This window comes from Heptranchias perlo, chromosome 11, assembly GCF_035084215.1.
Source record: "Heptranchias perlo isolate sHepPer1 chromosome 11, sHepPer1.hap1, whole genome shotgun sequence".
Lineage (NCBI taxonomy): Eukaryota > Metazoa > Chordata > Chondrichthyes > Hexanchiformes > Hexanchidae > Heptranchias > Heptranchias perlo.
Window position 1 is genome coordinate 27,672,053 of NC_090335.1, and position 16,757 is coordinate 27,688,809.

General features: G+C 45.3%; 1 protein-coding gene across 1 annotated transcript in view; it reads right to left on the minus strand.

Annotated features, from left to right (window-relative positions):
* The window catches only part of ltn1 (listerin E3 ubiquitin protein ligase 1), a 122,375-nt gene extending 118,141 nt beyond the window's left edge, over positions 1 to 4,234 (minus strand). The window contains exon 1 of the mRNA XM_067992747.1: positions 4,114 to 4,234. Within this exon, the coding sequence (XP_067848848.1) occupies positions 4,114 to 4,155 (42 nt within the window). The 5' untranslated portion in view covers positions 4,156 to 4,234. The remainder of the gene's footprint in view (positions 1 to 4,113) is intronic.
* Between the last annotated feature and the right edge of the window lie 12,523 nt (positions 4,235 to 16,757).

Here is a 16,757-nt window from a genome sequence, read left to right on the forward strand (position 1 = left end):
CAGGCCCTTCGGCCCAACATGTCCATGTCGCCCAGTTTATACCACTAAGCTAGTCCCAATTGCCTGCATTTGGCCCATATACCCATCTTACCCATGTAACTGTCCAAATGCTTTTTAAAAGACAAAGTTGTACCCGCCTCTACTACTGCCTCTGGCAGCTCGTTCCAGACACTCACCACCCTTTGAGTGAAAAAATTGCCCCTCTGGACCCTTTTGTATCTCTCCCCTCTCACCTTAAATCTATGCCCCCTCGTTATAGACTCCCCTACCTTTGGGAAAAGATTTTGACTATCTACGTTATCTATGCCCCTCATTATTTTATAGACTTCTATAAGATCACCCCTTAACCTCCTACTCTCCAGGGAAAAAAGTCTCAGTCTATCCAACCTCTCCCTATAAGTCAAACCATCAAGTCCCGGTAGCATCCTAGTAAATCTTTTCTGCACTCTTTCTAGTTTAATAATATCCTTTCTATAATAGGGTGACCAGAACTGTACACAGTACTCCAAGTGTGGCCTTACTAATGTCTTGTACAACTTCAACAAGACATCCCAACTCCTGTATTCAATGTTCTGACCAATGAAACCAAGCATGCTGAATGCCTTCTTCACCACCCTATCCACCTGTGACTCCACTTTCAAGGAGCTATGAACCTGTACTCCTCGATCTCTTTGTTCTATAACTCTCCCCAACGCCCTACCATTAACGGAGTAGGTCCTGGCCCGATTCGATCTACCAAAATGCATCACCTCACATTTATCTAAATTAAACTCCATCTGCCATTCATCCGCCCACTGGCCCAATTTATCAAGATCCCGTTGCAATCCCAGATAACCTTCTTCACTGTCCACAATGCCACCAATCTTGGTGTCATCTGCAAACTTACTAACCATGCCTCCTAAATTCTCATCCAAATCATTAATATAAATAACAAATAACAGCGGACCCAGCACCGATCCCTGAGGCACACCGCTGGTCACAGGCCTCCAGTTTGAAACACAACCCTCTACAACCACCCTCTGTCTTCTGTCGTCAATCCAATTTTGTATCCAACTGGCTACCTCACCTTGGATCCCGTGAGATTTAACCTTATGTAACAACCTACCATGTGGTACCTTGTCAAAGGCTTTGCTAAAGTCCATGTCGACCACGTCTACTGCACAGCCCTCATCTATCTTCTTGGTTACCCCTTCAAAAAACTCAATCAAATTCGTGAGACATGATTTTCCTCTCACAAAACCATGCTGACTGTTCCTAATCAGTCCCTGCCTCTCCAAATGCCCGTAGATCCTGTCTCTCAGAATACCCTCTAACAACTTACCCACTACAGATGTCAGGCTCACCGGTCTGTAGTTCCCTGGCTTTTCCCTGCCGCCCTTCTTAAACAAAGGCACAACATTTGCTACCCTCCAATCTTCAGGCACCTCACCTGTAGCTGTCGATGATTCAAATATCTCTGCTAGGGGACCCGCAATTTCCTCCCTAACCTCCCATAACGTCCTGGGATACATTTCATCAGGTCCCGGAGATTTATCTACCTTGATGCGCGTTAAGACTTCCAGCACCTCCCTCTCTGTAATATGTACACTCCTCAAGACATCACTATTTATTTCACCAAGTTCCCTAACATCCATGCCTTTCTCAACCGTAAATATTCATTTAGGATCTCACCCATCTCTTGTGGTTCCGCACATAGATGACCTTGTTGATCCTTAAGAGGCCCTACTCTCTCCCTAGTTACTCTTTTGCCCTTTATGTATTTGTAGAAGCTCTTTGGATTCTCCTTTGCCTTATCTGCCAAAGCAATCTCATGTCCCCTTTTTGCCCTCCTGATTTCTCTCTTAACTCTACTCCGGCAATCTCTATACTCTTCAAGGGTTCCACTTGATCCCAGCTGCCTATGCATGTCATATGCCTCCTTCTTCTTTTTGACTAGTGCCTCAATCTCCCGAGTCATCCAAGGTTGCCTACTTCTACCAGCCTTGCCCTTCACTTTATAAGGAATGTGCTTACCCTGAACCCTGGTTAACACACTTTTGAAAGCCTCCCACTTACCAGACGTCCCTTTGCCTGCCAACAGACTCCCCCAATCAACTTCTGAAAGTTCCTGTCTAATACCATCAAAATTGGCCTTCCCCAATTTAGAATTTTAACTTTTGGGCCAGACCTATCATTCTCCATAGCTATCTTAAAACTAATGGAATTATGATCACTGGTCCCAAAGTGATCCCTCACTAACACTTCTGTCACCTGCCCTTCCTTATTTCCCAAGAGGAGGTCAAGTTTTGCCCCCTCTCTAGGAAATTTTGGAAGATCACAACCAATGCATCCACTATCTCTGCAGCCACCTCTTTTAGAACCCTCGGATGTAGGCCATCATCAGGGGATTTATCAGCTTTTAGTCCCATTAGTTTCTCATGTACGTTTTCTCTTATAATAATTACTTTAAGTTCCTCACTCTCATTGGATCCTTGGTTCCCCACTATTTCTGGTATGTTTTTTGTGTCTTCTACTGTGAAGACAGATACAAAATATTTGTTTAATGTATCTGCCATTTCCTGATTCCCCATTATAATTTCTCCTGTCTCAGCCTCTAAGGGACCAACGTTTACTTTTGCTACTCTTTTCCTTTTTTTACATACTTGTAGAAGATCTTACAATCCATTTTTTATATTTCTTGCTAGTTTACTTTCATATTCTATTTTCTCTCTTTTTATCAAGTTTTTGGTCATCCTTTGCTGGTTTCTAAAACTCCCAATCCTCAGGCTTATTACTCTTCTTGGCAGCATTTTAGATCTCTTCTTTTAATCTAATACTATCCTTGTCTTATTTAGTTAGCCACGGGTAGATCACTTTTCCCGTGGAGTTTTTATTTCTCAATGGAATGTATATTTGTTGAGAATATTGAAATATTTCTTTAAATGTTTGCCATTGCTTTTCAACCGTCATACCCTTCAATTTAATTTCCCAATCTACCTTAGCCAACTCGCCCCTCATACCTATATTTATTTAAGTTTAAGACTCGAGTTTTTGACAAACTATCAATAGTACATTTACCCACTGAAACATGGTGACACTGACTATGGTGGCTTTTCATGACACCTGTAGCGCTCCCAGGTACTTCAGGAATTCTCTGAACACAGCATCACCTCACTGAATTACTGTCCAATACAGAAATCCCTCTTTCCCACCCACTCCTGGCCCGATAAATCCTCACTCAGCAGATGCCAGCAGTACTGCTCCACAGTAAAAGGACTGCACATGGTCCAAAAAGAGCAGTGTTTTCTTAATAACCAATTAATACGATACAACCCAGTCTACAACCTAGCAAATAACGGCCTTGCAGCAAGGTTTCCCAGTGCCCCTGAAAGCTCCGTTTCCCTGTTCGAAAGTGAACAGAGGCAATGTCAAAAGCTGCTCCACTCCAGGGAACTTGAGCACATAATCTAGGTTGACATTCCAGTGCTGTACTGTGGAATGCTGCACTGTCGGAGGTGCCATCTTTCAGATACGAAGTTAAACCAAAGCCCCCATCTGCCCTCTCAGATGGGCCTAGAAGATCCCGCGGCACTATTTCGAAGAAGGGCAGGGGAGTTCTTCCCGGAGTCCTGGCCAATATTTATCCCTCAACCAACATCACTAAAAACAGATGATCTGGTCATGATCTGACTGCTGTTTGTGGGACTTTGCTGTGTGCAAATTGGCTGCCGCGTTTCCTACACTACAACAATGACTACACATCAGAAGCACCTCATCGGCTGTAAAGTGCTTTGGGACGTCCCAAGGTCATGAAAGGCAACGTATATAAATGCAAGTTCTTTCTCTTTTTCCTGAAAACACAGATGGACCATGTGTGGGTGACAGAGGAGCCAGGATAAGTACTTGAAGGGGAAAAATTGTGCAGAGCTACGGGGAAAGGGCAGGGGGGAGTGGGACTAATTGGATAGCTCTTTCAAAGAGCAGCCACATGGACGATGGGCCGAATGGCTTCTTTCTGTGCTGTATCATTGCATGATTCTAGGAGGACCAGTGACCTTTTACACGGGAGTCTGGTACAGAGCATCAACCCGCCCGCTGTGAACCGGCTCTGAGCCGCCGATGACAGTCCCTTACCCGCACATTGCCCTTGGTTCGCTGTTTGTTTTTCCCACCCATCGAGTGACCCCGCTCTCCGTCTCGCGAAACTTTCGTTACTTTCAAACGGCCACGACACTCCACACTCCCCACTCAGTGCGTCTGCGCCAAAGGTCGTTGTGCACTCCTCTTAAACCGACCGGCCAGAAACAACAACCCCGAGAGATGATTCGCCGCCTTTCGCTAATTTTATGCGTGCTCCTGCGGTATCTGTATGTTACATCCAAAGGAGCAATTACTGAAGGACAGAAAAGTAGTTTTTGGCATTGATGGATTTAGACTTTTTTGAAGGTGGGGGAGTTCCAATGATGCAAAATTTATTTATGGTGGCAATCTAGGTGGCACGTCACTCCAGGGAATTTAGATTTTTGTCACTGTTTTGGTGCATTTTCCACCATATTGAAATCCACTGTGATTCAGCATTTGAAGTAAAAAAATAATTGATTCAGCTATGAATTTGTAAGCATATATTATAAATACAACAACTTGAATTTATGTAGTACCCTTAATGTAGAAAAACATCCCGAAGCGCCTCACTGAAGCATAATCAGGCAAAATTCAACATCGAGCCAAAGGAGATATTAGGAGGGGTGTCTACAAACTTGGTCAAAGAGGTGGGTTATAAGAATGGTCTTAAAGGAGGAAAGGTGGAGAGGCTCAGAGTTTTAGGAAGGGAATTCCAGAGTTGAGTGCCTAGCAAATGGCCTCTCTTCCCTCTCCTGCACTTTTACCTCTGGAGTCCCACAAGGATCTATCCTTGGTTCTCTCATCTACATGCTACCCCTCGGTAACATCATCTGAAAACCCGTCAGGTTCCACATGTATGCTGAAGACACCCAGTTCTACCTCACCACCACCTCTCTCGACCCCCCACCCCCTCCACTGCCTCTGATTTGTCACACTGCTTGTCCGACATCCAGTACTGGATGAGTAGAAATTTCCTCCAACTAAATAGTGGGAAGACCGAAGCCATTGTCTTCTGTCCCTGCCACAAACTCCGTTCCCGTCTTGCGCATCCCCAATTTTCTTCGGTCCTCCCCTGATGGCCGTGCCTTCAGCTGCTTGGATCCTAAGCTCTGGAATTCCCTCTCAATCTCTCCGCCTCTCTCCTCCTTTAAGACGCTCCTTAAAACCTACCTATTCCATGTCCTGATATCTCCTTATGTGGCTCGGTGTCAAATTTTGTTTGATAATACTCCTGTGAAGCGCCTTGGGATGTTTCACGACATTAAAGGCACTATATAAATGCAAGTTGTTCGTATAGCGGCAGAAGACATGGCCACCAAAGGTAGAGCGAACACATTTCAGGATGCGCAAGAGGCCAGAATTGGAGGAAAGCAGAGTTCTTGGACGGTTGTAGGGCTGGAGAAGTTAAGGGCAGAGGCCATGAAGGGATTTGAACATGAGGATGAGAATTTTAAATTTGGGACATTGGGAGACCAATGCGAGTACAGAGGTGATGAGTGAGTCGAACTTGATGCAGGATAGGATACAGGCAGCAGAGTTTTGGATGAATTAAGTTTATGGAGAGTGGATGATGGGAGACCGACCAGGAGAGCTTTGGAATACTTGAGTCTGGAGGTGACAAAGACACGGATGATGGTTTCAACAGCAAATGGGCTGAGGCAGGGATGGAGGCAGGTGATGTTATGAAGAAGGGAATAGAGAGCATGCGGGAGATAGGAGAGAAATTAGTTCAGGGTTAGGGCAGTGGGGAACTTTGGGGGAAGATTTGGCATGGTGGGCAAGGAGAAAGGGGGGGAAATGCAATAGAGGGAGCTGAATGGATGTTCTCAGTCTTAGTGAGAAGGAAGTCCATGAGCTCCTCACACTGCTTGTTGGAGATGAGTATGGTGGGGGCAGGGGATGGGTCTAAGGAGATGGTTGGTAGTGGAGAAAAGGAGCTGGGGGGTTATCTTTGCTTTCCGGGATGATCCTGGAGTAGTAGCTGGTTTTGGCAGAGGAGAGTAAGGTCCCATAGTGCTTAATGTGGTCCAGCCAGATCTGGCGATGAATGAAATAACCAGTTATGTGCCATATACGCTCAAGTCCCTTGGGGGTCATAAAGGGGGGAATGACAGGGATGGGAGACAATTACTCTTTTAATGGGGACAATGGGCAAGGTGTTGCCATCTGTGAGCCAAGTTGGCTCTACTATCTAAAGTTGAAGTTATGGGGGGTAATCAATGGAAAGAAAAATAGGACGGTTCCTGTAACAGGCGCCCAACCCGCTACCTGGTGGTAAGTTGAAAATTATCCCCATGGAATTTTACGGGTGGGACAGAATTTTTAAATTAAAAACTGCATAGTCCCCAGTGGGTGTGCTGGGCAGGAAGGTTGGCGAGAGAGAATGTGGCAGTTAAAGTTGCTGCTCATAAGGCGGCAGGGGTGGGTGCCTAGATTGGCCCTTCGGATAATGCCGAGAGAGGCACAGAGGGTAGCTGCGGGCATATCCAAGGGGTATTCAAACCTGGGGCGGTAGCAGGAAAGCAGGAAGGCAGAGTGGGATGGGACAAGGATGAGGGGGGAGGGGGCAAAATAACCGAGAGGGGGGAAATGAAAACAGGCTTGACTAGGTGACAGGAAGGGGAGGAGACAGGAGAAAAGGACCCGAGGGATCAAGAGAAGAAAGAAAAAAAGGGGAGAGAACCAAAATGCACATGTGAATGGACACAGAGGGAACTCAGTTTACACAGGCAGGCATAGGAGAGACATATCGTAGTTGTGAACAGAAGACAGGGAGGACACGATATGCGAGAGTCCAACATTGAAGTCTGAGGTCCTGTGGTGGGATAAAGTTGACTTGTAGACAGGGTGGAGGCAGCTCGGGGTATTGACAAACTAATTTTTTTTTATTTGTTCATGGGATGTGGGCGTCGCTGGCGAGGCCAGCATTTATTGCCCATCCCTAATTGCCCTTGAGAAGGTGGTGGTGAGCCGCCTTCTTGAACCGCTGCAGTCCGTGTGGTGAAGGTTCTCCCACAGTGCTGTTAGGAAGGGAGTTCCAGGATTTTAACCCAGCGACGATGAAGGAACGGTGATATATTTCCAAGTCGGGATGGTGTGTGACTTGGAGGGGAACGTGCAGGTGGTGTTGTTCCCATGTGCCTGCTGCCCTTGTCTTTCTAGGTGGTAGAGGTCGTGGCTTTGGGAGGTGCTGTCGAAGAAGCCTTGGTGAGTTGCTGCAGTGCATCCTGTGAATGGTACACACTGCAGCCACTGTGCGCCGGTGGTGAAGGGAGTGAATGTTTAGGGTGGTGGATGGGGTGCCAATCCAGTGGGCTGCTTTGTCCTGGATGATATCGAGCTTCTTGAGTGTTGTTGGAGCTGCACTCATCCAGGCAAGTGGAGAGTATTCCATCACACTCCTGCCTTGTAGATGGTGGAAAGGCTTTGGGAAGTCAGGAGGTGAGTCACTCGCTACAGAATACCCAGCCTCTGACCTACTCTTGTAGCCACAGTATTTATGTGTCTGGTCCAGTTAAATTTCTGGTCAATGATGATCCCCAGGATGTTGATGGTTGGGGATTCGGTGATGGTAATGCCGTTGAATGTCAAGGGGAGGTGATTAGACTCTCTCTCGTTGGAGATGATCATTGCCTGGCACTTGTCTGGCGCAAATGTTACTTGCCACTTATGAGCCCAAGCCTGGATGTTGTCCAGGTCTTGCTGCATGCGGGCACGGACTGCTTCATTATCTGAGGGGTTGTGAATGGAACTGAATACTGTGCAATCATCAGCGAACATCCCCATTTCTGACCTTATGATGGAGGGAAGGTCATTGATGAGCAGCTGAAGATGGTTGGGCCTAGGACACTGCCCTGAGGAACTCTTGCAGCAATGTCCTGGGGCTGAGATGATTCGCCTCCAACAATCACTACCATCTTCCTTTGTGCTAGGTATGACTCCAGCCACTGGAGAGTTTTCCCCCTGATTCCCATTGACTTCAATTTTACAAGGGCTCCTTTGTGCCACACTTGGTCAAATGCTGCCTTGATGTCAAGGGCAGTTACTCTCACCTCACCTCTGGTATTCTGCTCTTTTGTCCATGTTTGGACCAAGGCAGTAATGAGGTCTGGAGCCGAGTGGTCCTGGCGGAACCCAAACTGCGCATCGGTGAGCAGGTTATTGGTGAGTAATTGCCGCTTCGTAGAACTGTCGACGACGCCTTCCATCACTTTGCTGATGATAGAGAGTAGACTGATGGGGCGGTAATTGGCCGGATTGGATTTGTCCTGCTTTTTGTGGACAGGACATACCTGGGCAATTTTCCACATTTTTGGGTAGATGCCAGTGTTGTAGCTGTACTGGAAAAGTTTGGCTAGAGGCTCGGCTAGTTCTGGAGCACAAGTCTTCACCACTACAGCCAGGATGTTGTTGGGGCCCATAGCCTTTGTTGTATCCAGTGCACTCAGCCGTTTCTTGATATCACGTGGAGTGAATTGAATTGGCTAAAGACTGGCTTCTGTGATGGTGGGGATATCGGGAGGAGGCCGAGATGGATCATCTACTTGGCACTTCTGGCTGAAGATGGTTGCAAACGCTTCAGCCTTGTCTTTTGCACTCACGTGCTGGACTCTGCCATCATTGAGGATGGGGATGTTTACGGAGCCTTCTCCTCCCGTTAGTTATTTAACTGTCAACCACCATTCACAACTGGATGTGGCAGACTGAAGGGCTTTGATCTGATCCGTTGGTTGTGGAATCGCTTAGCTCTGTCTATAGCATGTTGCTTCCGCTGTTTAGCATGCATGTAGTCCTATGTTGTAGCTTCACCAGATTGGCACTTCATTTTTAGATACGCCTGGTGCTACTCCTGGCATGCTCTTCTACACTCCTCATTGAACCAGGGTTGAACCTGCGGCAGGTGGTGAGCGAACCAACACAACGGAAAAACCTACTTGACCTCGACCTCACCAGTCTACCTGTCGCAGATGCATCTGTCAATGACAGTATTGGTAGCAGTGACCACTGCACAGTCCTCGTGGAGACGAAGTCCCGTCTTCGCACTCTGGCTTGTTGGTAATGGTAGAGTGAGGAATATGCTGGGCCATGAGGTTACAGATTGTGCTGGAATACAATTCTGCTGCTGATGATGGCCCACAGCGCCTCATGGATGCCCAGTTTTGAGCTGCTAGATCTGTTCTGAATCTATCCCATTTAGCATGGTGGTAGTGCCACACAACACGTTGGATGGTGTCCTCAGTGCGAAGACGGGACTTCGTCTCCACGGGGACTGTGCAGTGGTCACTGCTACCAATACTGTCATTGACAGATGCATCTGCGACAGGTAGATTGGTGAGGTCGAGGTCAAGTAGGTTTTTCCGTTGTGTTGGTTCGCTCACCACCTGCCGCAGGCCCATTCCCACACCCAGAGTACATTCTAGGCCCTTGCTACCCTCAGTGCTTCCTCCAAGTGGTGCTCAACATGGAGGAGGACTGATTCATCAGCTGAGGGAGGGCGGTCGGTGGTAATCAGCAGGAGGTTTCCTTGCCCATATTTGACCTGATGCCATGAGATTTCATGGGGTCCGGAGTCAATGTTGAGGACTCCCAGGGCCACTCCCTCCTGACTGTATATCGCTGTACCGCCACCTCTGGTGAGTCTGTCCTGCCGGTGGGACAGGACATACCCAGGGATGGTGATGGAAGAGTCTGGGACGTTGGCTGCAAGGTATGATTCTGTGAGTATGGCTATGTGAGGCTGTTGCTTGACTAGTCTGTGGGACAGCTCTCCCAATTTTGGCACAAGTCCCCAGATGTTAGTGAGGAGGACTTTGTTGGGTCGACTGGGCTTGGTTTGCCTTTGTCATGTCCGGTGCTTAGTGGTCCGATGCCGGGTGGTCCGTCCGGTTTTATTCTTATTGTGACTTTTCGTAGCGAGATTGTACAAGTGAATGGCTTGCTAGGCCATTTCAGAGGGCAATTAAGAATCAACCACATTGCTGTGGGTCTGGAGTCGCATATAGCCCAGACCGGGTAAGGATGGCAGGTTCCTAAGGATATTCCCTAAAGGATATTAGTGAACCGGATGGGTTTTTACGACAATCCGGTAGTTTCATGGCCACCATTACTGATGTCCATGTTCGGAGACAGTTGTGGAGGGTGAGTCCAGGAGCAGAGTATCAGTAGGCACACGACTGGAGGTTGAAATCTTACATCTGCATGTGCTTCAAGTCAACTTTTTCTGTTATAAATCCATACACCTACATTTATAATGAAAACTGTCCCTGTATACTTGTCACACTGCAATTACATTTGTTGGTGGAGGTGCCGCAGCGACACTACTGACCTAAGGACAGAGTGTATGTCTACAAAATGAATTACATCTACATATTCTGGTCCATTTATTCCTCCACCCTTTGTTTTGCCTGAGGACTCCACTTGATCTTGAGCTGCCTGCCCCTGGCTTCCTTCTGTCTGCTTTAACTTTCACAACATATCACTATGCCTTTTTTCACAATATTAGTCATCCCATTGGCTTCAACGAGGTTCCAAAGCTGCTTTTTGTCATTCTTCCAACTTCCTGATATCAGATGACTTCCAGCCACGAGCAGGAACTGGGAATTGAAAAAGCTGTCTACACGCAAAAAACAGATGGTTGACAATTAGGTATATTTCCCGCTTCAGTGGTGTTCTTTAGTGGCTTACCCCACAGATCCATTACTCTTTGAATAAAAACATTCTATCTGACTTCCTATCTTACTCTTAACTTCCTAATTTTTAACTTGTTCTGTCTGGTATTTGAATCAGAGGGCCACTTTCATTGTTTCAGATTTTGTTTGGAGACCACACACTGCCCCTACTGGATGTTATTTTCTTCCTTTCTATATGTTCTGCCTATAATAAAACTTTTGTAAAACTCTGAGCACCCAGTTTATTAAAGAGCTCTAACTGCACATATGCAAAAACAATTTTGAAGGGAATTCTCAGGCAAAGCCTCAGCCCAGGTTTCTGGAGGTAAGGAAAATACAGACTTTGATCTGCAAGTGCTGATGCACAGATAGCACTCCAAAAACACTGATCTGTACAATGTTGCCTATATAGTTCAGCATTCAATTTGCTTTGTTGATTGCTGCTCTGCAATGGTTGGACATGTTGAATCTCGAGTTTACTAAGAATCCTAAATCTCCTTCAACTTCATCCGTAATTATTTCAACACCATTCAGGGAGTATGGGTGTCACTCATATTTTCTTATGTTCAGTATTGTACAATTGTCTATTACATTTCAACAGCTGCTGTTCCACCCACTTACATATTTTGACATATTTACTTTGTGGTTCAGATTTTGAGTAATTATTATCAGTAGAGAAAAAGTACTTGAGAAACTAATTGGACTAAAAGCTGATAAATTCCCTGGACCTGATGGCCTACATTCGACAATTCTAAAAGAGGAGGCTGCAGAGATAGTGGATGCATTGGTTGTGATCTTCCAAAATTCCTTGGATTCTAGAACGGTCCCAGTGGATTGGAAAGTAGCAAATGTAACCCCGCTATTCAAGAAAGGAGGGAGAGAGAAAACAGGGAACTTCAGGCCAGTTAGTCTGACATCAGTCGTCGGGAAAATGCTGGAATCCATTATTAAGGAAGTGGTAACAGGGCACTTAGAAAATCATAATATGATTAGGCAGAGTCAACATGGTTTTATGAAAAGGAAATCGTGTTTGACAAGTTTATTAGAGTTTTTTGAGGATGTAACAAGCAGGGTAGATAAAGGGGAACCAGTGGATGTAGCATATATGGATATTCAAAAGGCATTCGTTAAGCTGCCACATAAAAGGTTGTTACACAAGATGAGAGCTCATGGGGTTGGGGGTAACATATTAGCATGGATAGAGGATTGGTTAACGGACAGAAAACAAAGAGTAGGGATAAATGGATCATTTTCAATTTGGCAGGCTGTAACTACTGGGGTACTGCAAGAATTGCTTCTTGGCCCTCAGCTATTTACAATCTACATTAATGACTTGGATGAAGGGACTGAGTGTAATGTAACCAAGTTTGCTGATGATACAAAGCTAGGTAGGAAAGTAAGCTCTAAGGAGGACACAAAGAGTCTGCAAAGGGATATAGGCAGGTTAATTGAGTGGGCAAGTAGGTGGCAAATGAAGTATAATGTGGGGAAATGTGAGGTTATTCACTTTGGTAGGAAGAATAGAAAAACAGGATATTTTTTAACTGGTGAGAGACTATTAAATGTTGGTGTTCAAAGAGACTTGGGTGTCCTCGTACAAGAAACACAAAAAGTTAGCATGCAGGTACAGCAGGCAATTAGGAAGGCAAATGGCACATAGGCCTTTATTGCAAGGAGTTTGGAGTATAAGAGTAAGAAAGTCTTACTACAATTGTACAGGGCTTTGGTGAGACCTCACCTGGAGTACTGCATACAGTTCTGATCTCCTTATCTAAGGGAGGATATACTTGCCTTAGAGGCAGTGCAACAATGGTTCACTAGATTAATTCCTGGAATGAGAGGGTTGTCCTATGAGGAGAGATTGAGTAGAATGGGCCTATACTCTCTGGAGTGTAGAAGAATGAAAGGTGATCTCATTGAAATATATAAGATTCTGAGGGGACTTGACAGGATTGATGCTGAGAGGTTGTTTCCCCTGGCTGGAGAGTCTGGAACTAGGGGGCATAGTTGCAGGATAAGGGGTCGGCCATTTAAGCTGAGATGAGGAGGAATTTCTTCATTCATAAGGTGGTGAATCTTTGGAATTCTCTACCCCAGAGGGCTGTGGATGCTGAGTCGTTGAGTATATTCAAGGCTAAGATTGATAGATTTTTGGACTCTAGGGGAGTCAAGGGATATGGGGATCGGCCAGGAAAGTGGAGTTAAGGTTGAAGATCAGCCATGATCTGATTGAATAGCAGAGCAGGCTTGAGGGGCCATATGGTCTACTCCTGCTACTATTTCTTATATTCTTATGATCCCAAGCTGCCCACACCTGATGGTTGGGGACAGAAACACATTACAATTTTGAGCTCAGTATTTCAGGCCAACTAATCCAAATGCTCATTACAAGCTGCCACTTTTTTATACATTTTTCTCACCCAGACTATGTGACAATTTGCACATTTCTACATTACACAGTTATATCAAAAGGTGTCTTTGATTATATATCAATCAACACTGATTTGATTATGTTCTGTCATTGCAGCTACAGATCCGTGCTACAATTATTGGCATGGGTGAAAATAACTCAACCTTCAAAAACATCTGTTTCTCTCTTAACTTGACTACAGAAAGCGCACACCCTAACTTTCCAGTTCCAGACTGAGGTCTTTCTCAAGCAGGTACTTATCATAAACAAGGCTTTAAGGCCTCTCTTCTAATGAATGGACTCTGCTGCCCATATCCTAACCTGCACCAAGTCCTATTCACCAATCACCCGTGCCCGTTAACCCACATTTGCTGGCGGTCTGGCAATGCCTTGATTTTAAAATCCCTCCCTAAACCTCTCCACCTCTCTATCCTCCTTTAAGACGCTCCTTAAAACCTACTTCTTTGACCAAGCTTTTGATCACGTGTCCTAATATCTCCTTAAGTGGCTCGGTGTCAAATTTTGATTGATACCAGTCCTGTGAAGTGTCTTGGGACATTTTACTACATTAAAGGTGCTACATAAATGCGAATTGTTGTTGTTGTCGTTGAATAAAAATCTCTCTCTTTGGTACAAAGGGAGCTTTTCTGCCTGACCTGTGTCTGTGCTGCAGAAGTTAGCAATCCTTTCTTACCCATGTCTCCTATTAATGTCTCTCATTAAACAGGTGGTTACTTCATATTAGAATTTGCCAATGTTGAAGGGTCACTATCAATTCTAAAAATCAGTGGTCATTACCTTAGACTTGAGGATTATCAAACCTTTCTGAATCCCAACCCTGATTACAAACAAAGGCTGAAAGCTAACATTACTACAATATAATGAAAAATCAATAGCAGTATTACATTAGCGCACTTTTAAGTCAGTCCGATTAGCCTTTTCCTTACAGGGCTAACCACCAAACATTCTAATGTTAGTCTTTCTTTCAAAAACAAATTCTCCCCTCCTTTCCTTGCTGGAATACAGTTCCACAGTCACCATCAGGACCCTCTCTTATGTGATCATTCTTAGTGTGTGAGAGGAAACACCGCAGCCAAGCTCAAATCTGTTCTCACCTGTGTGGATTTAATTTTAATTTAGTTTGCTCTTTACAAGTATATCATTTAAAAAAAAATAATCCTGCAACCTGGTCCAATATATTCAATCACAAGATAATTATGATGAGGAAGTCCATTCAGTCCATCTTATTTCATCCACCCAGAAAAATCCTAAAGATCCCTTCCATTTCAGCACCCAATTATTCCTCAAAAGTTTCTAGGGTTTTTGCCTCTGTTACTCTTCAGGAAATCTACATGTTGATCACTCTACGTAAATAATAATTTCCTGACTTCAGTCGTAAATTTACTTTTTACTAATTTGAATCTAGGTCCCCTTGTCCTACTCTCTATTGTAGCAAGGTGACTGAGAGCCAGTATGTCAGCCATAGGCTGATGAGGGCCCTAATCCCCAAATGAGGGTATGGCCCTTTAAGAAACCTCCCCTTTAAGAGGAAGAGCTTTGACTCTTTAAGAAACTTCCCCTTTAAAAGGTAATTGAGATAGGAGTGGGTGGAGACCTTCCTCAGTCAGGTGAGAATAAAAGGGTGAGGCATAAAACTAACTAAAGACCTCCATAAATAGGTAGTAGTTGAAAGAGCCCTGGAGTGGGCTAATGTATTAGGTGTTGCCAAAGGTACTGTAACTTTGTGTGGTGTAAATTAAAAGAAAAGTATTTAAAATATGAATGGTTTATGGACTATTGTGTATCATATAAAAGGTTTTGAGATGTAGGCCTGTGTAATATGTGTTGTTAGGAGTAGTTATTTTCTTGGAGAAAAGGAAGTGACCAAACCTGGGAGAGGGTGAAGAGGCTGAAGCTGGGGCAGTAGGTGGTCTCACTGTAGGCTTACTGGGTGAACAGAGAGAAAAAGTGGATGCTGGTTAGATGGGTCTGTGAGGAGTGAGTGCCTCAAGAAGCAGTTGAGTGCTGAGATAAGGATGAGCTGAATGGCACTGAGGATGACAAGCTCTGCATGGAGGCTTAGTGGGTGGATGTGAAGAACAGGTGGCAAGATCTGTGACAAGAGGGATCTTTCTGATGGCATTAATAGTCAAGGAGATTGAAGGTGACTTGGAAGAGGACAAGATCAGTTGGCAGGTCTTGATGAGTGTCCTCTGAATAACCAGACCCTCCAGGAGCAACTTGCTTCCCTGCAGGGGACTATGGGAGGGAGTGAAAACTAGAAGAAACCAGAGTTGGAGACCTTGTGCTCAACTAAAGAGGAGAAACAAGTAGAGACAGTATGTGTAGAGGCCATTGAAGTCAGTCCAGTGGAGGTAGCAGTAGGAGAGTAAGTTGGTGCATGAAGGTAGAGGGGATCTAGAAATTAGAGCAAGACCCAAGTATTAGAGGACTGAAGAAACCACCAGAATGGAGGTTGGAGTGGGTGGGGAACAGAAATTGTTCAGGCTGTTTGCAGGGCTTCTGATTTATCCTACCAATCAGTGCAGTTTGAAAGAATTGAAGCAGAAACCCAAACTGAACTGACAAGAAACAGATATGGTGGTATTTCAACAATGTAAAGATGCTAAGGGCTAATAACACACCAAAAGAGGATGTGATGGAACTAGCTAATGGAGCAACTAGTAAACCCATAATCGGGTTGGAGACTCCTGGAGATTGGGCCTCCACTAAAACTTCAATTGAAGGATGCAAAGAATCATCAGCACCCCAGAGGTTGGACAAGGGGAAGAAGGATTCCTCTGGGATAAGAGGAACAAAGTGCAAGGGTAAAACCTGTAGGTGTGTCAGATGGACTAAATTGAGGGGCAAGTGCAAACCGCTGGAATCAAGTGGAGTGAGGAAAGGTTGCTTCAAGATGGAGGATGAAGCCAAACATGCTTGGTTAGCAAAAGCGATGCGGTTGCTAGTCATCCCACAGTGTGGCTGAGGAGCAGTGGCTGGAGTGGTTAAGGAGAAACCTGTTCTAATCTCAACAGAAGGAATGGGATCCTTGGCCACCACCAGGGTTTGTTCACTATCTTATGGAATGGTGCAGACAATGGAGAGTTCCACATCTACAGACACCTATGTTGAAGTGAGTACAAAAGAAATGGATTCAGGAAAATAAACAAGGAAAAGGTCCAAAAGATGTAACAGCAACAGAGGCTAAGGGGGGGGGGGGGGGGGGGGAGGAGGAAGCCTGCTCCAGACCAGGAAGCAACTCAAGTGGGTACTCCTTCCCTCAGGCCTATCTTTGGTCCATTGGTTGAGCCTACTGAGGACTACACTGTATGATGGGATCCAGCTGCCAGCAGTTTTTCCAAGAGTACATGGGGAAGAGAGAGCAAGAATGAAGAATCCTTTACTGGAGAGATGAATGAAATAGTTTTGGCAGGGTTGCAGTTGACAAACCCTGATGACCAGAGGGCAACCCTATAACTGGATGACTAGGTCCTGGTAACCAGGCAAATCCAGGAGGTACGACAGGAAATGGCTGAAAGATGAAGCCAATCAGCACGTCAGATTGTCCTTTCGCA